The 27,307-nt window shown below is 45.3% G+C and overlaps 2 protein-coding genes across 2 annotated transcripts in view; one reads left to right on the top strand and one right to left on the bottom strand.

Annotated features, from left to right (window-relative positions):
• Nucleotides 1-9,366, top strand: part of T265_11632 (hypothetical protein) — a gene marked incomplete at both ends in the record, with an annotated part of 32,462 nt that extends 23,096 nt beyond the window's left edge. The window contains 4 exons of the mRNA XM_009178337.1: nt 854-1,245; nt 1,637-2,093; nt 6,812-7,551; nt 8,239-9,366. Coding sequence (XP_009176601.1) covers nt 854-1,245; nt 1,637-2,093; nt 6,812-7,551; nt 8,239-8,974 — 2,325 coding nt within the window. The remainder of the gene's footprint in view (nt 1-853; nt 1,246-1,636; nt 2,094-6,811; nt 7,552-8,238) is intronic.
• Nucleotides 9,367-10,469: 1,103 nt separating this feature from the next.
• Nucleotides 10,470-20,928, bottom strand: T265_11633 (hypothetical protein; the record flags this gene model as incomplete). Its single annotated transcript, XM_009178339.1, has 6 exons — nt 10,470-10,878; nt 15,390-15,524; nt 16,877-17,230; nt 18,958-19,039; nt 19,074-19,286; nt 20,689-20,928. 6 exons carry the CDS (start codon nt 20,926-20,928, stop codon nt 10,649-10,651), a joined length of 1,254 nt encoding a protein of 417 aa, XP_009176603.1.
• Between the last annotated feature and the right edge of the window lie 6,379 nt (nt 20,929-27,307).

Here is a 27,307-nt window from a genome sequence, read left to right on the forward strand (position 1 = left end):
ATTGGAACGTCCAGTTTGGACGACAATGTGGGTTCGTCATCGGGATGAGCACTGAAACATGCGAAAGGGGACCTGCCCCAGGCATGAATACAAGCAACTATGTAACCGACCATTTGCATTCTGGATGACAATCTTTGAAGAAACTCGCAACGTCAAACGTCCGGTGAAATGTCACTTACCATCACGTTGGTCAATGTCATCGGGTAGGAATACCAACAAATCCTTATTTCTGCCGGACAGGTAGGGTTCAATACGGAATCTACTGAGTGCTCTTTAGGTTGGAAGATGCTTGCAAAGTAACCAGTTTGACTTTTTATGTTGAACTGGTTCTGTTCAACCATTTCACTGCTGGAAGGGTTCGATGTGAGAAAAGACTTTCTGGGATGACTGTGCCCCGTTATCGCGTTAGCTCACTTTTATGAAGCTTGCCCACGGGTGGTTTTGGAGGGCTGCACACAGCTGCTTCCCAAGGCTTTGCTATGGCTGTAGAATTAGCCTTAGCATTTGCCTTACGTCGCGTTGTTGAACAGAGATGCTTGAATGAAAACAGACACGTTGGCACGCTTACTTGATTCTGGATCTATCACGTGATGACCTTTTACATCAACTTTCTTTAGGCCACCGTTATACTGTCACAATCTACGTAATGCATACGCTTGCATATCGAACGAATCTACCGCATTTCCTCTTAAGGTGTGACCTTCTCGATAATGACTCAGCTAGCTAAATCAATACAATTACGTCGATATCTATGCCTCACCTGCTTTTGAGGCGATTATTGTTGCGATTGCAGTTTGTCCATACACTTCACTCGTTATGCCCATGAATATGCTTTTTTTATTTTATCTGGAAGAATGTGGAAGAATGCATCAATTTCCGACTGAAAAATCTTCCGGAGGCACCCAGTTCCGCTTTGATCTCGGGGCAAAAGCAAGGCTTATCAACGATTCAGCGAACTCATGCGAACCTGGAGCAAGAGATTGCTTGCTTTAGTGACCAAATCAGCCGTCTTTCCAACAAAGCGAGGCACCTATTCCCGCGCTACGCCAGCACACAGGCAGAACAACTCCAAGCCCGGTACGATCGGGTGCAAGCAGCTTGGCAGCATCTGTGCGCATTAGCCGCGGAGAGGAAAGGTCTCCTAGATACTGCAGGACAAATCCACAGGTTTCTCACAACAGCAAAAGAGTTGATTATGTGGCTGGAAGCAGCTCGAGATCGGATGGAAGCGAAAGAACGTCCAAGGTCAGTGGCCCTATGTTGTTTATCTTGTGCGGCAACTGTCGCGGACTGGACGTGTAAGCAGGGTCGAAGGGTTGTACTTAGGAAAAACCTAACCCTATAATGTGCGTCTAATTTGGTTGATGTCACATCAAAACTGTACCGGATCTGTTGAAGAGAGTTTCACTGTAAATTTTTTTTCAGAATTACTCCATATAGGTTCTCGGTCGGACATGGCATTCACTGTGAAAAAATGGTCACACAAACTGCATCTCTTTCTTTACCAATTAAGTAGTATTTATAAGAGCTTTAAAGCTGCTATTAGGAGGCATTCGATTCGACATCCTGGTCCCATAGTTTTGACGCGTTTCGCACGAATGGCTTTTGTAATATCCGACCTCTTCCTTTTATGCAGGGATGTGAGTGGCGTGGAGGTCCTGATCAATGACCATTCGATTCTCCATAACGAATTGGAAGCGCGTTCCAAAAGTATCGAGTCTTGTTTAGACTTGGGACGTCGTTTATTGCAATTGGACCCACCGAGTATGGATACCTCACATCCTCTCACAGGGCCCCGGAGCGAAGTTCGCGAACGTTGTGTCCAGTTAGCTACAGGTCATCTGCTGGTACAAGAGCTCTGGAGGGAGCGCTGGGATCGACTACACCTGCTCTTGGAAGTACGGCAATTCGCACGTGATGCAGCCAGCGCTGAGGCGTGGCTGGCTGGAAAGGAACTTCAGCTTGAAGTAGCTAGACGGCAGCTAGGGGAAACGCTATCGGAAACCTTAACCCTACTTGGTGCTCATTATGCGTTTGAGCAGACGCTGGTGACAGCGAACGAACGGTTCAATGCGCTCAAAAGGTTAACAACGGTAAGTCCTCACGTTATTCTTCAGCCCGTTGCAGAACTAAAGTTCTTCGTTTGTGTAACGCATTCGTTGAGATCATAAACGAGAAATTTAGATGGGATTCAGGTGAGTCTCTCATGACAACCAAGTTGGTATACAAATAACTGCGTTTATCGAATTTTGTGCGATTAGGATTCAACTAAAACACAAGATTGATGAAAACTCAGGGACTGCGCTACCTGATGAGCCCCGAGAAGGACGAAACCGGTCTTGGGCTGTCGAAGAGTTTTCAGCAACCTTATGATTCGCAGACACACAAAAATGTGCAAATGTATCTATGAATAAAGTATTTACCAGTTCGAGACCTGGCCGCACCTAGATAAACAGAGTATTCAAGCCAAACCGACTCATGTAGATGGCATACTCGAATGGCACATCTAAAAGATAAAGGGAGCATTTTGGGTTCAGTGGAATGAGATTCACTGAGTCCTTATGGACGGAAGTTCTGGTGTACAAAAGTACATCCTTGCTTCTTGAAATGTGCTTAGAAAGACAGTAGCGTTGGTCAGTTCCTTGCGGGCGGTGATGAACACAAGCGATGAAGCTCATACTGCTTAGGACGTGACCAGGGATGTGTGAAGATCTTTGCATGGTGAGTGCTAAGCATGGCGTGCTAAATACATACAAAACTGCCTCTCATCTCTCAGTGTTAAAGTTTACAATTTTAAATAGAAACCGAAAAGTTGATTCAAGGACTGGATCTATGATTAGTTCCACATTTTGAACAGATTATACATAGTCCCACGGAACTAGCTTCATTTATAAAACTATACCTGTGATGATGGCTTCCACTTTGGATGCGACTGTGATATCGTTCTTGCAGGTCTCGAGTGAATCTCCTAAGTACGATTACACCACTAACATGATGAAATTCACTAGGCTGTTGGGAGCTATCGCATAAACGGGCTTTAGTGCATCGGAAGAGCCATGTGCGAAGAAGAACAAGTACACACACCCAGAAGAAAAGGGTTTCAGTGAACGGGAAATGGCGAATCGGGCTAAGTAGGAGCAATACCACTCAATTCCCCATTATGTCCTTCAGGATATTCTTCAAACTTTAGTGGCCGGTACCAATATGTAACCGAACTACGACTTCTGATTTACTCATTGGATAAGATATTCCATGCGTCCAGGACGGACGAGTCATCAGGCTTGCATTTTTCCCTACAACNTACAACAGCTGATTCGATCTATTCTAAACTTGAAAACCCAGAATATATGAATGTACCTTGGGCTAACCTGGGCCAGATCGTTGGCTTAATGGTGTGGATAGAGTAGCGTCTCGCGTGAATCATTTGATAAAATAGGCGGATTTTTCTCGTGAGAAGGTCTGCTACGAGAAAATAACACCGCACCCCATCTGTGCCGCAGCGTTTTCTGTCGGAAACAAACTGTCAGTTATATCGGGTGGGAAACAACATAAGGAAACAGATGTGATCAACCTCGACAACTTTCCTCTGCTTTGCATACACCGAGGTGCAGGCTGCAGATACATTATTCCAACATAACGCATCTATATGCTCTGCCTGCGTGACACGACCACGGGTTTTTTGAGAATACCGAAAATCTCCAGAGAATCATGGCAAAAGAAGAGGTTGTTGCCAACCGCATATTCCACACCGTTACTGAATGAATGACAAGGCCAGTCTTATCAATGGGGTGATCCAAATTTGTCTGACTTGAACAGAATCGTGGCTGGTTTATTTACTGCGAACGCTTCATGTTTTTTATGTCTATGCACGGCTGCTCTGCAACGATTCGGTGCCTTGGCTGTTCCGATTATGAGATGGAGCTTCCTCCTCGATCTGATTGCTTGTCCACTAAATTCAAAGGTTCCATTAACTTCTGCAAGAATTTGGTAGGGAGCCATAATATTCAAGAGTGCGGTGGTTTTATACAGCTTTGGCGGTGTACATGATCGCCCCGGATGAGACCGACCCTCTCGACATATGGGGTTGACTTAACTGTCTCTGACAACTGAGACTATTAAAACGTCCTTCCTTTGACCTAGATTTATAGAATCGCTCCACAGCTGCTTCACTTCCTGTGAACTCTTGCAACGGCAGCTAACGACGAATCGCACTTGCCTTTCTATTGGGGCCTTGTAAGTCCAGTATCATTTTGTGAACAGATGTTTATGTGAACAGTCCTCGTATCGGCCAGGAAATTGCTGGTGACCCGACGATCCGGCTAACAACCTTAGCCGCAGTGCAATGATAGAGGTTGTGTCATACTCACAAATGGCCGACCGGTTCATTAGTGTTGGTAACCACAGTGGACCGCATGCTTGTTACATTCGGTCGTTCGTTAATGCATGTGACCGATCTTGTCTTCCGAACAATTCTTTTGGGCGAAATCTGGGTAGTGCAACTCAAGCAGAAAAAACACTTGTCTTATATCAACTGTCAGTTACTTCCAACTCCGGAGAGTACTTGTGATTCGGGATAACATACAGGAGTATTACCAGCGGTTTTCACGCTCACAGTGGGCTGCATCTCAGTGGAGTCAGATCACCTCGAGGTAGGAAAAAGCCTACCATATTGTGTGCCAGTAACGGACAATGAATCAACAGACTATTCGAAGAAAACAGCTTGGTGTTTCTCATTTCGCATTATTCAGGCCAGTTTATCGAATACCATATGCTGCAAGTGAAATCAGGCATCCGAACAGATGATTCTATTGATGGTGGACATATTTAGAGATCTCGGTCCACTTCGTCTTTTCGTTAGTCTTCGTTTAAACACCCACCCACCAGGTTTTATTATTTCCCTTTTTCCTCTGGTTAACCTCCGTAAGGTTTGGCCCTAGAACATTGAAGGCTGACTGGCTCAATTTCTGAATTTGGTGTTCCAATGTGATACATCGTTGAAGATACTATATGCTCAGTTCGACTTCCGGTTTCGGTTAAGCTGTTCTTGAACGACGTACACCCAGTTTCCGTCTGCACATCAAAGCAGTTCGTTGGCAGTATGGGGAGTTTTGGTTCCTACCAGAAAGTAACCGGAAATAAAAAAAATTAAATTCTATCCAAAAACAAGTCCATCAGCAAACAATCTGCTTGACTGTGTACTTATGTCTGAACATAAGCACTAACCAATCTGTGTATACTGTGGGTTATCTGAAGGTTTGCGGCATGAAGCCCGACCTGACCATAGATTATTAAAGTGACTCATGAAAATAAATCAAAACGTTGCAGAAAGCCTAATTTGGTGCATGAGATTCTGTACTTCGGCAACCCTTTATGCAATTCTGGCCTCAAAAATACTATTTAAATTGATGGGCCATCCTGAGTACGATTAACTTCGGTTTCAAAGTGCGTTTCCGGGTGCTAGAAACCCTCTAAGCTGTGTGACACCCTCCCGGTCCCTGTTATGCCTGGTGGATCACACATGTAAACGAACGGGTCACATCAGCCTGAGAGCCGAGCATCACATGCTGAATAGGCGAACGTACGACAGTCTCAGTTGTTCTGAAGATTGTGGGCAATTTCCTCGAATCACCCAGCAGATACAGTATAAATAATTGTACCCAAATTGTATGCAATTTGCGTTCATTTGAAAACTGGAGATTCAACAGAATCCCAGCTGAATCTCGTTTGTGATATTCTTCAACCGGATGTATTGTACAAAGGCTGCACCCTATTTTATTTGGTGGGACATTCGAGATATCTCATTTCGTAACGGAACACTACGCTCAAGGTTGCTATGAATTCTTCGAGAGCCCACGACTGGTTTCGCCCTTCTTCGAGTTCATCAGATAGATGCAGTCGCCGAGTCTTATATTCTGCTATTCTATCCTGTTTCGCTCTGTTCTACCCACTATTCCACTAGCTGGGTGGTCCACCAGAGGTGCTCAGCAGTGACCGATGGATGAGGTTGTCCCTCTGTAAAAAGAGTTCCTCTTATAAGTACTTTATAAGAAATCAAGCCTGGGAAAATGCTACTTCGGTATCGTCACAGTTTCCTCGTTAACTTTATACATCGCTTAACGCGATGAGCTAGATACAGATGCCGAGCAACGACTGTTATCGCAGTCACCAGCGGTGGCGAATCATTTCGCATTTTGTCATGTTTCCTGGTGGTGAAACCAGGATGTAGGTTGAAATTTTATTCATAGGGCCAACGAAGGCTTTAACACCCCGCTACCGATTGAGCTCAGCATCAGGTCCCGTCAACGAATATCCAGCAAACTTTCTGCTTGTTTCGTGTCAGTGTTATGTATCGACGGATAGTGGACATAACTGCTATCTCTCATATCCAGGCTGGCAACGACAATGGGTACAGTCATATGCTGGTAATTGATCAGGTAGCTGTTGATCTGTTCGCCGAGCTTGGCAACTGATTAGTAAAGGTTTCGTCACCATTCGAGGAGACGTCCTCAGTGCGCTGTTGGTTGGGCACGAAGAGAGGGACTACCCAACCAACAGCGCACTGAAGACGTCTCCTCGAATGGTGACGAAACCTTTGCAAATCAATTGCCAAGCTCAGCGAGCAGATCAACAGCTACCTGATCAATTACCAACTAATGCCCCCGAGCTACCAATATTACAACACATTACCAACAGTCATATGCGCCTTCATGTGTACGTGCCATTGGTTTCTTTCAGTACTAACTTATGGACTTTCTATACATCTGTTAAGTGCGAATTTTTCAATTTTCAACGTACTTGCATTCCATTTAAGCTTGAGATACGTGCTATGGAGTGGAAACCGGAAGAGGTATCCGTGCGGGAACAAGAGAAAAGGGATAAAATTCGCGACGTTGTCAAGGAATTTCTGCCACAATATATCAGATCCCATCCCAAGGCGTCAGAATCTTGTAGTCCTAAGCCGCCTAGACCATCGGTCGTACCTCCGCGTATCCAGCCATCACCGCAGCCCCAACCCACAACCACCAGGGTTACCGCGGATTTGATGACGCAGTTATCCTCCACCCCAGCTCCCCAGCAGGTCTCCACGATTCCGCCGGTTTCACAAGAGCAGACCAGTGTTCCATATACCGAAAAAGCGAAAGTTCCGTCTGATAAGCGCCAAGTATCGTCGGCCAAAATGGTCCTGAAGCCGAAACCAGCCGCACCTCCAGTGTCGGTGACAAAAGAGGTCACTCATCGCCTGGCGTCTGAATCCATCATCCCAATCGAAAGTTCCTCGCGTGATCCTCGGAGAACGAGCGTACCTGAACCAACGACTCGCGAAGTTTCTGACAATAACGTCCGATTATTACCGTACCAACGTACACCACCTGAAGGGGAAACACAACCTCCGCAAACCCGTCGTTCAAGTAAGAGTCCGTTACAAGAAGAACCCAGTCCCAAAACAATTCCAGCGGACACTGACATTGTTGGTTCAGGACGATCAAGAGAGTTCACCCCCAGATCAACGCCAAGTTCCTCAGCTGGCTCACGTGGTTCTCAACTCTCCAGGTCAGTTATGCCTAAGGCCTTCTTCGCCGTCATCCTACTTAACTTGCGTTAAGATACCCTGTTGCGTAATTTATGCGCGCTGGACCATACCTCAGATACTTATCTAACTACTTTCTGCGACAAGTAGTGGACAACTGTTTAAACTGTGCTTCGGCTTACTAGTAGTCCATGCGCCAAAATGTTCGCCATGGGACATCAGGCCATGACCATGGTTACTTACCTTTCTGGCTAATACGGAATTGTGATAGTGTAAAAGAATTGATTCGTGTTGAACCAACGTAGCTTCATAAGTCTGTTGTTGTACTGTTCACATGCTGCATGTGTCACGGTCCAAAGATTGTTCAGAATAAACTTGGACCATTCGGTCCGACAGGAATCGGATCTATAGCATAGAAAACTAGCAATGGGTTCTTCTCAGAATGCCACTGAATCTGGACGAATGGTTGAGTGTTCAAACTACTAGCCAGGAGGTCGAGAGTTCGGGACTCCGGGTGGGTTATTGCATAAATTAGGTGTTTACAATCCATGCGTCTATATTACTTCTAACACACGTGTTATACATTTGCTAGTGAAATCCTCAACCCTGGTTCCCTCATAGTTAGGCTTTCCCGAATGGACAACTTTCTAGTCTCGTCTCCTTTCGTCAGATAGTTCAATTTTTCTCCACAACATTCGATCATTTTCCAGATCAAGCTCTGAAAGAACAAATCGAATGGGCGTCATCCCCAGCAAAGGGCATTCTGCAGTTCAACAAGCATCTCCCTTAAGTCAGCAAGGAAGAGGTGACTCCGTCAGCTCGAGTAGTAGTCGCTCTAGATTCACGGTAGGATCCTTAATGGGCAGTCAGGAGCCTGGTTCGGTGTCTCATTCTTCAATCAGTCGGGCGCAAATCTCAGGTGAGCAGCTTATTGGTAGCATACCACGCTTAGAGGGACCCGTGGTGCGGAAACACGAAGTAGATGTTGGTGGTGTGCCACGGACAAAAAGTGCGGGCCGAAGTTGGGTACCTCTGTACATGGTGCTTGATCGTGGTCAGCTGTTTGTCTACAAAGACTATCGGAGCCGGAGGCAAAAACCCGACGAAACATTGCGCAACGAACCCCCGATCAACTTGGTATCAGCAACTGCTCAGCCGGCTATTGATTATACAAAAAGACCATGTGTGTTTCGCCTGAGACTGTCCGATGGACGAGAGTACTTGATTCAAACAGCAAACGACCGTGTACTCCAACGTTGGACAGATGCCATCAACGATGCAGCGGAGAAGATGACCATGGCCCAAACAGTACGCCACGCTTCCCAACCGACTACCATTTTGCCTGATCCTGATTACCAAACAGGCAGTTTAGGTCCCGGATCACCCAGCATCTCTGGACGTAGGCGCTCGCTGAAAGCCTTCTTTTCTCTTCGACGCAAACCATAGTTATTCGCACCGCTTTCCATACTGAGTTCCACAAAAAGTGCCCTCTGCATTTCTAACGGTTTCGGTTTCGATCAACTTTGAGGGTATGAAGGAGACCTGTTCATCTTTTATCACTACTTATATCTTCAACTGCTGTTAGTTATATTTCGGTATTTTGGAATCCCGCGGAGGGGAAATGTGAACTCTGTGAATACATCTTAATAAATATGTACATCGCTGAGCACCTAACAGACACCAAAATCACCACACCCTGGTTAGAGGACTTTTGACATATCGTTCGCACATGTACTTGCCGCTAGTTCCTATTCATTTATTAATTTCTTCCCGTACACCTTGATCAACTTTCTTGTAATTTCTAGTTTTAAATTATTTCTGTTTCGTGCGCATTTTCGTGCATTTCGCATCCCTTCCGATGTGAATATGATTTTTTAAACATAGACCGTTATGTTTAAACAGCCTTTTGCGTTGGTAATCTGGACACAAAGGACCTCCGTCAGTTTTACCTTGTCATGTGGACTGAAAATAATCTTCGGTAACTGATAAATGGCCTTGAATTCAAGGAATCAACTTCAGGTATATATTCTACACTTGGCTTTTCATAGCCAGTGCTCACAGGCTATAGGCAACCTGGAAGGTTAAACTAATTCACCACAGCGCAAAACCAAAGACATGAATCTGACAGCAGTGGTTTTTGGAAGGTGGTCGATTTTTGGGATGCTTTAGTGTTGAACTGACTATGGTCCATTCTCAACCACTTTTCCAACCGTAACTTTTTTTTACTGAGAAGATACACTTAGGTAGCTACATCCGAAGGTAGATTTTTAGACTGTCTTCCGAGAAGTAGCAAGTTCTAACCCTCCTAAGGAAAAGAATCAGCAACTGCGACGTGGATGAATACCACGGACTGGCTGAACGGCACTGACTTGTCTTTCGTGTTTCAACCACGCCAAAGATTTAGCTTAATCCTAATCGCTTTTATTTCACGTTGCCACGTTATGGACTGTCCTCCGGGAATCTCTGGGCAACAATCGCTTCGAAAAGAGAACAAAGCTTTCTTGAGTGGATCGAATATTGAAATTCGGATACATCAGCGCGAAGAAACACTATATTTAGGGCCGTCGACTTGTCCCGTAGAATACCGACCGAAAGCAACACTCGGACAACTGCGGAATACATGCACATCTTGTCAGTCCAGGCACCTGTCTATCAATTCAAGAAGGGAGCGAGGTTGAGAAGCGACTCACTGTAGAGTTTCCCTGCGTTATAAGCGACAGACATTTCAGACGTGTTTGGACCAGCATACATGACTGGAATACACTTATGAACTCCACGGTTAACGGAGTACGGTAAAACAAGACAGTCTATAAAAGTGAGTATCTCCAAAGGGAAGCTCCCTGAAGAGATGCAGAGGTTCCGTTTCCACAGGGACTTTCTTTTTGGATGCCTATAATGTCGCCGCACTAGGTATTGAAGGGCCAACAGAAAAAGGAAGCCACTTTGTTGTTGAAATTTATCCAAAAATCACACGAATCAAAATAAGGATAGAAAATAATCAACTTGTCTGAAAAAATGAATCAGCTCTCAAGAATCGAAAAAATCTGGGCACAAATAGGCCTTATGACAAAAAAGTTGCATCAAATTGGAAAGACTTTGAATTCCTACAAAGCACTTGCATCAGTTATTCTTCGGACGTCTTACATAGCGATTGGGCACAAAAGGGAGACTTGTCACTGTAAATGGGTACAACTTCTGGCGAATTTCCACATGCAACTTCTCGCCCGGGTTGGTGAATTCTGATTTGACATAAGCCATCGCAATATTGCGACCCAGCGTTGGTGATAGACATCCACTAGTCACCTGACCAACCGGCCCGTCTATCTTGTCACTGAAGATTTTCGCGCCGGCTGTGGAGAAAATGGGAAAACATTCCTGTATGTACAGTGGTATCACACACAATACACATATGTAAGGACACAGACTACTTATTGAGAAGTAACATCAGTCATCGAAAGTGTCACTAAACTTGTGGCCAAGCAGACCACTGGTGTTGGACACCATAGTTTAAAACATAAAGCCCAACCGTCCAGATATTATGAGGATTTGCAAATACGTTTACGTTTTTTAGACCTCATACACCCATGACCAGAACGGTATTACGACCATGGCAATTACCGTCGTCATTCCGACCAGGTTTTTCAAGAAAAGCCACACGATTACATCAACAACGTGTCCTTTGGTAAACAAGTAAGGTCAATTTTTGCGACCTGGAAAGGACTGTATGCGTTCACCTGAAATCGGAACGATGCTACACTACTTGAACTGAAGTAGTAGTGTAATGTGGATCCCAGCTAGCCCCTAAGCTGGTTAAGAGATGCATATGTGGAAATGGGCACCCATTTGTAAACCGGGATGGCATCACTCTATGCTGTTATCCAAGTGAAGGTGCAGTAAAAAGACTGTTGCAGGGTTCAGCTGGACCGAAGTTCAAAGTTTAACAGGGGCCTACTTATTAACTATCCAGCTTGTTCATGCGCCAGGAAGTCTGAAGACAGATAAAAAGATAGCACGACCTGATTCCCACAAAACCTCACGCTATCACACTGGCTGGTTTTCGCCTTCGTAAAGTTGGGCTCCAAGTCTCATGACTGGTGTTGCGGTTAATAAACATGCTGTGCAACAATGAGTTTTTCACGGCGTTATTTACAGGGTTGGTGAAAACATTCTCGACATCTCTCTATGGATTTGGAGCTTGTCGAGTGAGTGCAGCCCAACCTTGGCACCATTCTAATTTACAACCGAGTATATGACTTCACATGAATCTGTGGTGTGTGCTTCCATCCTAATGCTAGAATCACAAAAGGAAGCAATAAACCAGTACAAAATACTGGTGTTCGTTAGGGGCGCAACAATTGACAGCTGTGAAAACTTTCCCTGAGGACAACTCTAATACAATGGATGTCATTTCCAGTAATCACGCTCACGTGAGCGACTATGAACAATCTCGTCCTCGGTCCTGGGATCAACGAAGTTGACCGAAAAAATCTAGTGTGTCCTACTGGTGCTGTTCCGTTGATAGAAATTGGTTCGTGTCAACAGAACACCATTTCTGTTATCCTGGACGCGACAATCTCCCAGAACTCAGTGAATGGTTCTGAAAATCGGAAGTTCCTGTAACCAATACATGTACCTACGACTGAATAGGAAGTTGATTTCTCATGGTGTAATGATGACTGTAGGCTTGTTTGCTGAGCTGGACAATTTGTTTGCTATTCAGAAGTTTGAAGACAAAAACAGGAACATCGAGATCAACCAATAAAACGACTGGTACTTCCGTACATCAAGAACATATTTAGATTCCCAGCAAGGCTACTATAACAAAAAGGAATCTTAGTAGCCCACAAACAAGGCGCTATATTGAGGAAGTTGATCTCAGGACCGGACAGACTGGAAGGAAGGTAAAGGAACACAGCGCAACTATCAAAAGATATGACACACCATATATTACTTCCACATATGAAAATCAACGACATTAAGATGTCACCTAGTTGCGGTAGTCGGGCTTCTGTGCTGCGGGCTATACTGGATGCAACTCAGTTCCTAAAGGTCCAACCATGCCAAGGCCAACGGGGAGCAGCCCGACGAAGAATAGCGAGTCTTTGTACTACGAGTAGTCGTATTACGAGGTGGTCTGGAGGTAAAATCGTCATGTGAAGGCGGTAAGGTGTTTCCTCCAGGAAATCAGCATGTCTATATTTATAGAAGCAGCGATGTTGTCTTCCCCGAGAAGGAACGGGTTAAAAAATCGACCCCGAAAAACGCACACTCCCATCGTCCAACGGTTGGCCGTGACCGTCGGCACATTATTCAATACGGTCAAAATGTTTTCAACACCAAAGAGCCCGGTGCTGCTCAAAAGGTATCTGCTGTGGGCAGCCGCACCAGGAGTGAGGCAGTAATGCCCTTGCTCCCTGCGCCACCAGGCCGGGCCGGTCCCCTACAGCCAAGTAGGTCAGACTTGAGTCATTTGCTCCAGGAAGGGTTCCCCAAGAAAACCCTAACAACCGCTGTCTCACGGTCCAGACTTTTGAGTCAGACGCTAGAGGCAGGGTCCCCGAACAAAACCCTACATCCTCCACTGCCTCGTGGCTCAGACTTTTGAGTAAGGATCAAGATTGAGTACCTTAACTAAACCCCGTTCTTCGACCTGGGCAACCGGGAAGTATCATTTGACTGTGCAGCTCTTCGCTCACCAGGCTTCCCCCTCGTTTCCTCCCAACACATCGTACAATGGAGTGCAAGCAAACAATCTGCCAGCCCCCTAGCCATTGTTCCGTTTCTCAACCATCGCCCAGAAAAATAAACCAAAACAATCACCTACTAACCTCAAAAGACCTGATCTAAGTAGCAGCCTTTAACATCCGTACGCCATGTCAACAGGCATCCCTTGCTGAAACGGACTTAATGTGATGCATTCTCGAGTTGGGTATAAAAACGTCAATCGATGTGCAAAACATAGTGTAACCCGTGGAAATGACAAGTGGAACTCATCATACCTAACTGGATTAACAGCAGAAAAAAACAAGTGTAAAAGTGGCCTTCTTAACGATTTTCTCTGATACGCCAAACAATTTTGTTTTTCTCCCTGAAATTCCGGGCTGTGAAGAAAACCCTCGTGTTTTATCAGACTGTTCGAAATCTGTTTGCCGTAAAAAAAACTTTGTTAGAACCAATGACCAAACACAGCTACACGGTTGGCTCTGCAATAAGGTAATCCCACTTGCTTCACTTAGTCGAGCACAGATGGTAGTTTGTCTGAGAGGTGGTTTCCAATTCCAAATGCTGCGAAACAAACCGGTTTTTAATATGAATTTTCGTTACATCGCGCGAGTACTATTTGATTGGTCGAACGGATAAGTTGGAGTCTGACGAATTGTATAACCGATGAAGAAAATCGGAGTATATGTGACTGATACTAGACGCTAGACAGCTATTGATCGAAAGTGAAAACACCTGAATAACCGTTACACGTATCACAGGAACGTACGAAACAATGGATCATAGTACGTAAACAGTTCTGTTGAAATTGGTCAAAACATCCGGTAATGAAAAGCGTCCTACAATAGCGAATTCAGAGCGGGAACTCCTTGGTTCTAGATACCTCAGTGACATCTACAATGTGCCTCTCTAGGGTCTGTTGTAAATTAGGCGCCAGAAACCTTGAGGGTTAAAGCCAAGTAAATGCACACAAGTGAAGTATAAACTATGGTTGAAGCAGCAATAGTATCTTGACTCTGTCCCATACGTGTTTGGAGATGGACCACGGATCGATGTCTTTGTGTATGCCAAATAAATGTGTAGTATGTGCTTCTGTATTTACGCATCAATTGTGTCGGCTACCGTCTGCGATTCCTACCTACCTCAACGAAAGTGTGGCGGCTAGAACAACCGCACGGCAAGTTGGAGGTTCTTACAGCTGGTGATGATGATGTAACACGTGGAAAGCGATGAGATGATTGGGAATTCAGATATCCTGAAACAAGTCATTGCCAACGGAAACCAAGGACATTCATACTCTGTCAAGCCAGACCAACGGGTGTTTGAGATCAGCTTACACAAGGGAGTCTCTGGTACGAATGTTTACATTCTGTCGGTAATCGAAGACAGTAACTGTACAATGGGTGGGACCAGCACGTTGTCTTGGATACGAAGGCATTAGAAGCCTACCCAGTCTATCAGTCCACAGTCAAGAAAAAAACTATGAAATCACAATAACACACTCTTTTCCGCGACAGGTGATTTGTACTGTCCATGGCGTTCGTGTTGTCAGTTTCTATCCACATTGACTGAGTGAGCGTACGGAGTTGTAGGCACCTCGGAATGATTGTAGTAAGATAACACTAAGTCCCTTCCCTGTCCACCTTTATTCTTCACCATAAAGCTTTCAAATAAATCATGGCTGTACGGCAAGGAAGCATCAGTGTTGAACACTGATGTCATACTGACTATCATGATGATGATGATGAGTCGAGACTATGGTTCAGGTGAAACAAGGTATGGTTCATATGTGGGCCATGCATGTAGGTCACAGTGGGTCACTTGGCGTAAATTTCGAACACTTCATTCATTTTAGGATATTGTGTAAGCGATTTTCCAGCCAAACCGAAGTTCTGCATACTTGATTCTCTGAAGGTTTAAGTCAGTGGTATTATTGTCTCATCCTCCCAGGAACATGATCGAATGGAACGCGAACGATGAGAAAAACTGCACTGCTAAGGAAGTCAGAAGTTTTCAGAAGTCCTCAGAAGTAAAATTCCACGGCATTTGTAGTATCTGCAATCTTGGCACCTTCCGGGAGATAAAATTCGTGAACCACTCCTCCAGAGAAAAAATGACTAAGAAGGCACATAACACTCACTTCTAGCTTGGGGTCCTGTTCCGCCAGCAATCCCAATCCGCCTTTCGGAGACTTGCGCCTTGTCTTTCAACTGGGCCAATATTTTTTTGCCACCGCGAATAGGGGGGTCAGAAGATGCTTGGCGTCTTCGCTTCCCTGACGTCGGAAAAAATTCACTTAGTGAAATGCATTTAGCGAGGAGGAGCATATAAACTTTTGTGCACATCAATCCAGTGGTGAAAATCAAGATAGGGAGTCGTGATAACCGAAACTCTGAAAGTAACTGACATGTATATCAACGACGGGAGCAATGTTACACCTGAGAGAAGATGGAACAATGTATTCAATTTCAAAATACCACCAGCGTTCATTCTGTTATTTCAATTAAAAACATGTGATTCCGCACAGATAACGGTAAGGCAAGAGTCCAAAAACGGATACATGGGTTTAGTGCGTGCCATTAGTTCGAGGACCGAGTCAATGAGGGTAAAAAAACCGGGCTGATATTCCGCGCAAGAAGCAACATTATCTGAGTAAAACAGTATTTTTATTCACAAATACGCACGAACAATTTAGGCAGGACAACAACACTTGGTTCCAGCAGTCAGGTGGCATTTCACGGCAGAAAGGAATACTAATACTTCATCAAATGCTCAAACTGAGAGTGGACACAGATACAGCTGCAAACTGCAAATAAACGGTTGTTGGTGATCAAAATGCTGGTCATTATAATGTACTAAGTTCCCAACATTACGTTCGACTAACTTATGGAAAGCCTATCAGAGAATGCTTTGTGGGTTATCTAGAACAAATTCCGTGCATTCCGCACTGGATTCTTCTGTTCCCCAGATCGATCACAACTCTGTGCCCGAGGGGATAAAGCGTCTAGCATTAAGTAGTGACCGTTCTGAGATCCAATGGCTTCCGTACACGCACTCGAAAACAAAACAACCGAGGTTCCGGCGCCCCGTATAACCGCAGTTACCGCACTCTAGTTAAAATCAATGTCCTCAGGGGAGGCCGCTTGTGGTGCGATTCATAGTCGGCTCTGGTATGGTCCTCGAACATGTGGCTTATCAAGCTCCAATGATTCGGAGCTGCAGTTCGTTGATGCATAGATGAACATTATAAACAAAAGGCGTTCAGTATATGCTGTAGGAAAGTGGAAAATCAGACAGCACAGAGTCGGCTGTTTACAGCTATGCACTCGGGCAATGAACCCTTCGTTCGTGAACCTAGGACTACACCAGCACCGGCAAAACCGATGTAGCAACTGCACAATCACCCGAAAGTATAGACAGAGAGGCTGGCGTAAGTTCAACAATTGCTAAGCAAGAGGAACTGTCCCGCCAAAATGCACACTCCGCTTTAGACAATGAATCTGACATGCGGATTCTCACAGATTAACATGTCACCAGACCACTTAGGTTTTGTCTTTCCAAGCTGAAAATTCCACGGTGGTCGACAAACAGTTAACGCTGCAATCCGAAAAAAAAGTTAAAACGCACCCACCAGCCAGCTGAGTGAAGCCTCCACCGGCGTGACACTCTCGGATAGATCGTTTCCATACAGACACATGCCAGCTTCAAGTCGTAATGTATCTCTCGCAGCCAACCCGATAGGTTTCACACGCCTGGTTTCCATCATACGATTGGCAAGTTCCAAAGCGAGTTTGTCAGGGACACTAATCTCGTAGCCATCCTCACCAGTATAACCGCACCGGGTAATTCGGATGGGATCTGAAGAATCATTCAAACCAAACAAAGAAGGGATGATGGACGATTCCATAAAGTAGAGATTGTCCAGAATCCGCTGACCTTCGGTGTCAGTGTTTTGCCTCAGAATGTTGTACGATTCGGGACCTGAAAAAGTGAGTAAATACAAAAAGCATGAGTAGTTTCACGAAGACAACTTCGGCAAAAAGAAACAGCCTTTTCTAGGACCCCCTGGACGCTACAAAATTTATTAATCACTATGGAGGTGTTGGTAAAAACTTGGCAACGCGTGACCACGTGACTTCTGTGAACCCTTTATCTATCAAGCAAGAAGCAGCATATTTTCGGCAACACGGAGCCTTATATGTGACTTCACAGAAGGCATTTATGAATCTTCAAAATCTGAAACGGCTTGTTTAACGGCTTCATGGTGAGTTGACATGAAAAAATAGGTTGTGGGTGACATGTGTCTAGGCGAACGCTCCTTACTAGGCAGACAGTCCAAAAACACTGACCGTTACCGCTTTCAAGAGGATCCCAATGAAGAGACTGGCCACTTCTCTGAAATGCTAGACTCATGGGGTGCCCTATCTTCGGCTCTTCAAAGTATTTACTGTCAATCGGCTGAGTACTTGGAAGCACTGGTGCATTGTTGTCTGATATAACCTCACACATGAGAGAAGCCGGCGAACTCGAAACGTACTGAATCATCCGTTGTTGAAGAAAATATTATCGTTTCCCAAATAACTGGCTAGATGAACATCTGTTTAATCTGAATAACACGTCATCGACAGTCAAAAAACACCCGTGCTTGTCTCATTAGCAGGGTTGGATGTCTTTTAACGAAAATTTTCATGACTAGTCTTATTACTGAACCCTGAATTCACTGTCCACATGTAGTGTAAGGTTTTCAACTACAATCCGCAATTCCTTGTTGGAGTAAGAAACACACGCTGCGTCGACAGGAGGAATCACCGCCATTCGCAACTCGACAAGTCACCACGTACGCGAAAGATAACAAGGAACGGGATGCGGAAGGGAACCAAGCAGTCCCACTACCCGGCACTCAGTTCTTGAGTTAAGTTGGTGTGCTGCCGTGCGGCAAGCGAAACCCTCAACACTGTGCAAGACATGGGGATCTTGCTCCAGTACGAATTTGCACCAGACGGTGAAAAAGCTGGAGGAGTCCAGGTGGTTCGGATAAAAGCATGCAGCTTTGGAAGCAACGAGTCTCTCAGTTGCTAAGCTAGTCTTCCGCTTTTTGCATGGCCCTGAAAAGTAGAGAGAAGCGACAGTCGATTACTTATCCAAGCCATCGGTAACTGACGCTGATATCGTCAGTTTGGTCCTGTGGCTGCGGGCGTCCTGCAGCCAGAAGTATATAAATGTGGTCAACAAACGGCTGAAGAAATCGTCCACCGTTATCCGTAAATACAAAGTCCAATCAAAGTTGACCATTCCACTCAGTCTTGGAGGCGTTACTTTTATCCACCTGTGCATTCGGACCCCTCGCAACCAAAGTGATGTCTGCGTTTTTAGTTCGCTATAACGGGGCACTCAAGGTGTCACAAAGGTTGTTCCCGACGTTGTCAGCGGTACACTTGGTTGGAAGGTAAAGAGACACGATAAACGGTCGACGACCAATTTCCCGTTTGTGCGACTTCTGCACAGACGATACGCACAACTGGCATGCAATCAGACAAGGACTCTTCTGGCCAATAAATATGAACGATGTTGACTCCCCTCATAAATTGTGGGAACTTGAACAATCAGACACTAGGTTGAAAATTCGTTCTTGATCATGTGTTAGTTTTAAAGTGTAACCTGAGTGTCTTTGGGGTAATCTGTCTTGACTTCGCTTCAACAACACTCACCTTGCACGGCCAACAATGCATATCGACCCAGAAACTCCACCGTCGCATCTTTCCCACTTTGTGAAAATTCAATCTGCTTCATCTAAAGCAAAACCATGATTATTTATTCCACTTACCCTTAGATGACTGGTTATCTTTTCTGCACAAGCAGCATTTGAGACGACGTAAAGGTACGGTTCAGTGCACTTATTTATAATCAGATCATCCAGTATCCCTCCGTCGTCTTTCAGGTAGACGGAGAGCGTTCCAGTTCCAGGAGGTAGGTTGAGTAAATCAGAAGAGGTCAGAGACTCCATGAAATAGAGCCGATCTGCACCATGAATCCTCACCTTGGAAGAACAATGGAGAACAGCGGTATACCTCGGGCAAAGACTAGCACCAGTTACCCATGTACAACAGTCAACTTTCTAAAAACAAGGAGCAAGAAAACTGTTTCGGCCCCTTACATTTATGCACCAGTGAATGTTTATTATTCCTGAAAAAGTAACGTTTGAGACTGTACAAGATTTGTTCCGGTTGCACAAATCATTGTTTGATCATGTCCTCTCATTCCAGGGAGAGGGTTCCCGTGGTGACTATCTAAGGAAGTAAGTCGTCACTTCATTTTAACTTAATACGTTGTTTGGTTCGAGCTATGCGTCCTGTCCAACAACAGTCACCAATGAGTATACTCAAACTCTTTCGATAGCTCTGACCTACTTTGCAACAATGCACAACCTTGATCTTTCCTGTAAAAACCTAAGGGTTCCATAGAGAGCCCATCAGGAGACTCACACTACTAACATTCGAAAACCCAAACGAATGATGTGAGCTGGGTAAAAACAGAATGACTATTTTAGCGAACATACACTCATTTGCAAACTAATTTGGTTTTTTCGAGAGACTCACCTGCCTGAGAACATCATAAACGAGAGATTCAACTGGGTTCCAGGTGAGTCTCTCGAAAAAAAAAACAAATTAGTTTGCAAATGAGTGTATATTCGCTAATTTCGTGCAATTTGGTTTCAAGTAGAACATAAGGTTGACGGAAACCCGGGGACTGCGCCTACCTGATGAGCCCCAAAAAGGACGAAACCGGTCGTGGGCTGTCGACGGATTTTCAGCAGCCTTATGAGTAGGACATTAAAAAGAATGACTATTTGTTTATTCCTGGCTCCCTTCCCCGTCAACCCTTACTCTTTTCTTTACAATAAGGCTTTCAAATAAATCACGGTTGTACGGCAGTGAAGCATCGGTGTTGAACACTGACTTCATGCTGTCGATGATGATGATGCTCCACTCCGTGGGCATGGCGAGACGGTCTATATGGCTGTACCTCGCGATCAAAATACAGTTAGAATCAATCACTCGTGGAGTGGTAGTAATAACAGTCGTTCAGCTGTAATGTCTTTCCCGTGCCTAGTTGCCAGGGTTTAACCAGTGAGCTGTCTCGATGCCAAAAATGAATAGCAAAAAACATTCCACTCAAATTAATTAAAAAGGGTTTTTTATGCATACAGGATGCTGTACTCTCAACATACAAATAAGAATTAGGTAAGCTCTCTTCGAGGTGTTAACTAGATTGGGGTTTCTTATAAAGACACGGCCCTATACCCTAGAAACGCGAATGGTGTAAAAAGGGCGACGATCTGAACCCGAATCATCTGCGTGTTAAAATGACGTTGAAAGAAAATTCGGAATGCATAGTAAGAAAGGCGATTTGATCAAAAATGTTGCATGGCTATAAATTACCTGTAGCATATGGGATACATCAAATATGCCGCAATTCTTCCGAACGTAATTATGACTATCAAGGATGTTCTGTTGCGCATACTGTATGGGTAGAGAAAATCCACAAAAATCAACAATTTTCGCCCCGTGTGAGATATGGAAATCGTAGAACGGCGTTCGAAGGGCGCCTGTTGAGTTCGTGCGTACTATATACCTGCACCACGCAAGGCGAACTGCATGGGAACGGAACTTGACTAACATAAGCTTTTGAAGGCGGAAAGGGGAGAAAGCGAATGGTTAGTTGGTTGATAAACACGGAGAAAATCCCTCATGAAATCAGCAATATTCGATCTATGTCCTGTACTGTGCACACTACCCATCTTCTGCTAACACGATGAGTAATCCTACTGTCTTCTCCATGGTCTATGGTGGCTAGTAGGGTGACTGAACAGCGCGAACCAGAGGCAATAAAAAGGATCCTTTTGGGATAATAACCAAAAGTGAGACGCGTTGTGATTACATGATGAGCGTGTTTAACTTCGGATGCAAGAGAGTACAAGAACCGCTTGAGTCCCACCAGATTACTGGCATATGGCGTTCATCTACCTGTTGATAATCGCTCAGCTGTAACACTCCTTCGGTTCCTATTTGCCATGCCACCATGGGGGCTGGGATACTGCCAATTTTCTCAATCCTGGACAGGGGGAGTCGAGAGGCAGAGTTCGGGTTAGAACCACGGACCTTCCGGTCAGTAAATTCGCATTCTAACCACGGAGCACTCTTTAATCACCAGTAACTAAATACTCCGATTGTTTGAAGGCTGTTAGTCCGGAGAGTCGAGGTGTCACAGACATATGTTTGTATGAATTGGACAGTCAGGGCTTCGTCCGAAGGCCGATTTCTGTGCGCTTTCATGAAGCGGATTTGCCGATACGGACACCTATCACTTATCATGCTTGACAATTAAGGATAAAGATGGAGCCCAAATAATTAGAACAGACTTCAGTTATGGACTTTCAGTCAGACATGAACTAGACTGGACATAAATGCTTGTAATGAAATTAGTTTTCGCAAGATGTATCTCTAGTCCAACCAGGAAGCAGAAAGGCCTACATTATCAAGAATAATCTGCACATTTGACCAATGAAGAAATCAAAAATATAGTCAAGATCCATGACCCATGCGGTGGGATTAATTGGTAGTTCGAGGAATTCGTTGAGGGTAGGTTAGATTACCCAATCAATTGTGCTATCGAAAGACATCGGCGAAAATCGGCCGCCTTGCCTAATCAGGACACATCAGTGGCCAATGCCAAACTGCCATGTTACCCGAAGGTCACACGAGGACTGCGATACTGCCAGGTTGCCCAAGCCAAGACAGAAGTCGAGGCGCATAGGTCGGTTTGAACCATGGACCTTCCTGTCAGTAAGTTCGTGCTCTAACCACTGAGCCACCTCGCCACCCAAACGTTGTTCACATCTGGATGAAAATCTGTGTTCCGCTTTGACCAGGTTACTCATAAGTATATGAGAAACAGAACGCGCTTCAGAGTTGGAGCTAATCACTGGTCGCACCCGTATTCGGAAAAGGTACCCGAACCGACTGCTCCCATCACAGGAGTGTAAGTCTCACGTCGAAAATTGCGGACTTCCTCGACTTAAAGGGGGCCTTCGACTCTGTTGATAGATCATCTTTCCTATCATCTTTCCCTTGGAAATTAAAAGCACTCTTCGTGCCATATATTCTCATACCCACGGTCAGGTTAGAGTGCAAAATGAACTAACCAGAAGTGCCCAAACAACTAGTTCGTCAGGGTTGTATCCATCTCTTTCTTCGTTCAGTTTTGTCACTGACGTCATTATGCGGAGCAAACTCCAGACGATAAATTTCAGTACCGAAATCATGTCTGAAGAAAGGGTAATGAATTGGGATTATGTGGATGACATGGTTATGTTGTTTGACGAGTACTTGTCCGCTCATAGTACTTTAACCAAAATATCGGAAGCGATCCCATGTGTGCGTTTTGCACTTTCAAAGTGAAGTCTTACTTCAAGATTTCCCCTCCCCTTGTGCTTCTCGGAAACTTCAGAATAGAGAAAATGGGGATTTTATCGACGCACGTACCTTGGTAGCAGCATATCATCATCATCATCAACGAAAGCATGACATCAGTGTTCAACACCAATGCTTCACTGCCGTATGGTAGCAGCATAAACCGTGACTGTACTTATTGAGATCAAATTAATGAACGGATGACCAAGATGCGAGCAGCGTTCGCGAAAGTGCAATTTATAGCGTCAGAGCCGAACCTCGCTGAAGCTAAAATTTCGTGTATAAGAGACAACTGTGAGGGCGGTTGTGGGACTTGGTCCTCCGATCAAAAGTTGGATCACCGGTCTTTCTGTACCATAGCAACATTAAGCTGGCTTCAGAGAGTCCGTAATGAAGTGGTGCGTAAGTGAGCACCTGGAACTAAATCCAATTCTTTAGAACAGCATACCAACCTTGCAGGTTGACGTGGGGTTGGGGCATGTGCCAGACCACCGTCTACCGAAGCGTTGTTTTCCGTTCTGAGTGACTGCTGTTGGAAACTTCGCGGGAGAAAGTCCATGATATGGCAACGTGGAATTAAGGTGGCTACTGTCAGACTGAGCTCGAGATGGATCAGTGGTTAGAGCGCGAATCGACTGACCGGATGGTCCGTAGCTCTAACCCGACCTCTACATCTCGACTGCTCCCTTTTAGGCTCGAGCAACCTGGCAGTATTTCCGTCCTTGTGCTTCCTTCGGATGAAGTGATAGCTATCCACCGAAAGTGTTACAGCTGAACTATATTATTATTATTATTATTATTATTATTATTATTATTATTATGGTCGCTGTCAAACTGGGTGCTGCCGGATCTTCGCACCTTCCTGGTTGGAGCACATAAGGTCCTGCTTGTAGGTGGTCAGGACATGGAACACAATAGGCCTCAGTAGCGCACATTCTGTCATTTCGCAGCTGGAGTGTTCAGCTCAATTTCGCCCGTCATTGTGCGTTGGGCTCATGTCAGGTGAGGTATGCAAAATGACGCTGGGTTGATTCCGCTAATAGTGCCTTGTTCTGACATGATGCGCAGGCGTGTTTATTTTGATGCTGTCTAAAGGTATGCATCTTATACTGAATCGTTTTCCTTAAGGACATAAGCTTCTTCGCAATTAATCCTAACCCCTTACTTTTCTTTCCACATTTTACTAAGGTTTTTTTCCTCGTGTTCTTACGGTACCAGTATGTATTACCCGTGTATTGTTGTCAATGACAATCATGTTGATTTCTTCTGGAGACCTTTTGTTCTCCAGTAACTTGATTATATCGGTTAATATTAACTAAGGACACAGCAATCGATGGTGCATGATGTGGAAGTTGTGGCGGCTGTGGTGAGTAGATGGTATTTGGGTGAGTGAGCTGAAGTGTTCAGTCCATCGCTTCACCTTTTCTCATAGTCAGTTTTCAGCTGACCATCAGCGTCTCGATGACTACTTTCCTGACCCTGCCACTGACCTGAAGCGCGACGGATCAGCCGGGAAAAGATTATGGCAATCATCGAAGTTTGCAGCCTCATACATAGAATAAGCAATCTCTGACAAACCGCGGAAGTTGGAAGCGTTAGTCGTGCACACCCGGCAACTTGCTGGGAGAGACAGATGACGCTTTCGAAGATCCAATGTTTGTGGTGTCAAACTGTGAGCCTAACAGTAATGTGGAGGCCTGTGGTATGCACATCTTCAGACAAAATCAGGATTCTTCGACGGAGATACGTCGAACTCGAAGTGATAACTTGACGGTAAGCTGGCTGGTGATCACAAATGCACAAAGGCACTTTCTTTCTAGAAGTGACCCATGTAAATCCGTTGTGTAGGTGTATAGTCGAAATCGAAGTTATCCCCGGTTTCTGCCCCTCGGTTAGACCCAGTCTTCAACGGACGATGCGCACCGAGCTACCGCCAGGACATAATTTATTTGGAAAGCAGTGCGACTGTCATTGGAATACCAGGTGGGTAGATGCTTTCTCGGATGCTGGAAAGGTGTTGGAACCAGCAACACCAAAAGAACATTGGGGCTTCACTGACGTACAACAATGTTAATTTATTTGAATAAAGTCTAATAATGAAAAGAGAGCGACCTAGGTCGATAGAGTTAATCAATCGGCCACCGTTTTCACAGCGTCTTTCTGGGCACAACAATCCAAGGATGTGACGGGTGATGTCAGCTAAACCCCAGCATTCCATTCGCCCGCAACCATCAGGATATCGATGTTAGGTATATGGTTCACCAACATTTGCACTTCATTGTAGAAATAATCTTTAAACGAGATTGGATGAAGTGTGAGAGCAGAAGGCCATGTTAACCAGTTCCACTAGATGGCCTTTGAAACGAGTTGCTGCAATCCTGAACGAAACTTACTTCCAAGAGAGTAAGGCGTAATGAGTGTGTTCGCTAAGGGCAAGAGCCAGAACGTGCAGGCCTGAGTTATCAGTTGGGCCGCTGTGGCACGGCCATCAGGAGGCATTCATCTGTGATACATTGATGGACAATGATCCTTAACCAGGAATCCATGTCTCTAAAGGAATGGAATGCCAATTAGAGAATCAAAGAGACTTCGGTTTCCTACTCCAAGCCGACTACGGGCACTCTACCGGTCTGAATGCAGTGCGCTTGTGATTTTGAGGAACAATGAAGAAGGCTGAGCTTGCACATGTCACCACGACAGCTGAGCCAGCGTCTGGAGGGTCACTTACCGGGGACGTCGTAGCACGGAGGAACCATTGTATCTGGGCTATGCTTGTCAGGTGTGTCAGCGACAACCCTAGTGCCACACAGCTTTTGTTCAAGGGCGCATCAGGTGCAGACTGAGAGGTAGGGTGAAGGTGTGGAAAGCAGAACCGTTGGGGAAGCCGCTGGGACGTCGTCACTGCGCCCATGTGGCATTTTTAGGTAACCAGGTTCCCAGCACGCCCTGGTGACACCACTATCAGAGCCCCATTAACCCATTGAAACAGAATTCATACTATGATTAACACCAAAATGGGGAGAGGATGACGTTGAGACAAAAACTATTCAGAGATAAAGCTGTCTAATACGTCGTGGATCTGAAGCATCGATCAGCTGTTCTGGCGCCTTTACCCAGGCTTGTCACTGCATTTAAAGGGTTGAAGGCATACACCAAAACGCATGGTTTTGTCATTTGCACTAATAACCTAGAGGAATCTGTAGCCAGGCCTCCGGCAAAGCAACGGTCCTATCAGTGTGTTTGTATGAGGTTGGCTGGGTTGTACCGCAGGCAGAACTTCCAGCATTGAGTAGCGTTTTTGGATTTCTCACCACAGCGATCCTTAACATTCGAGGTTGAACCAGTCGGTGTGCATTAGAGGGCCCGGTTGTTTGTTGGTCTAGGTCACCGAGCTTCGAAATGGCAAACCAAGAATTCCGTGCACGTGAAATGCGCGATGAAATGCAGCAATGGACAAGCGCATGATCGGTGTCAACGCAGGAATTCCAGGAAAAGTGGATCATCACCACCATCCTTGTCAGCTGTAACAACCGTGTACGTGTAGTACAGTGGTTGTAGCTGCCGCAGTTTCGTTCGCCGATGATTTGGGGGGAGTAGGTAGTTACGCATTGCAGGAAAAAGCTGATGGAGTGACAAAGACCTGTAGGTAGACTGTTAAGTGAGGGGAACTGGGAAGGGAACTATGCACTGAAGGCAATAGCTTGGATGCATGAGCTTTATTGAGGGGGCGACTGGGACATGTCTGGGAATGATGTGGCCCGTCTCGGGGTCCCCAACCAGGAACACGGCAATGACCAGCGCAGCTGAGTGTGCTGGTAATGGCTTCTATACCTCACTGTCAAGTCATTGTTTGACCGCCTCTGGTTCTCTTGAACTCTCCAAGTAGTTGTGCGAAAGGAGCCTTTCGAGGAAGTCAGCTCGCGGCCAAGCCAGCGCAACCTATGCAGTGTGGTCAGTTCATCTATCGAGGGTGAGTTATTTCTCCCGAATACCATCTGACGTACCTCAGCATTGCTGATCCGGTGTTCCCACAAGGTTAGGGCGGTGCTCCAAAGACATCGATGGTCAAACGCTAAAAGTATTTTGACGTCCTCGGCTCGCAGCGGCCACGTTTCTGACTAGTATAGCAATATGGATCGCACCGCAGCATTATAAACTCGACCCTTGATAGACAAGCTTATGATACGCCTACGTCGCAGGTTCACAATTTGCTATGGCATTCCTAATCCGGATGAAAATGTCGTCTTTCGCGAGACCACCGGGACTGATAAAGCTGCTCAGGTAAACAAATTTGTCTATTACCTCTATCGACACATCCGCAAGATTGAGGCTAGGGTTCGAGTCCACCCAGTCTTCCAGTAGCATTTTACACTTTGCAGGTATGAAGCGCATGCCGAACCTGGAGGCAGAATTAGTTAGGTTATTTAATATTGTTTGCATTACCATGGGGTTAGATCTAAGAAGAGCTATGTAGTCTGCGTACTCAGTATCTGTGAGCGGGCGTCCCGGGGGAACTTCGACGCCACAGGCGTTAGGGGCTGGTAGTGAGTCTTCAATGATCGTATCAATGACGAAGTTGAAGAGGAAA

This window comes from Opisthorchis viverrini, assembly GCF_000715545.1.
Source record: "Opisthorchis viverrini unplaced genomic scaffold opera_v5_536, whole genome shotgun sequence".
Taxonomy (NCBI): domain Eukaryota; kingdom Metazoa; phylum Platyhelminthes; class Trematoda; order Opisthorchiida; family Opisthorchiidae; genus Opisthorchis; species Opisthorchis viverrini.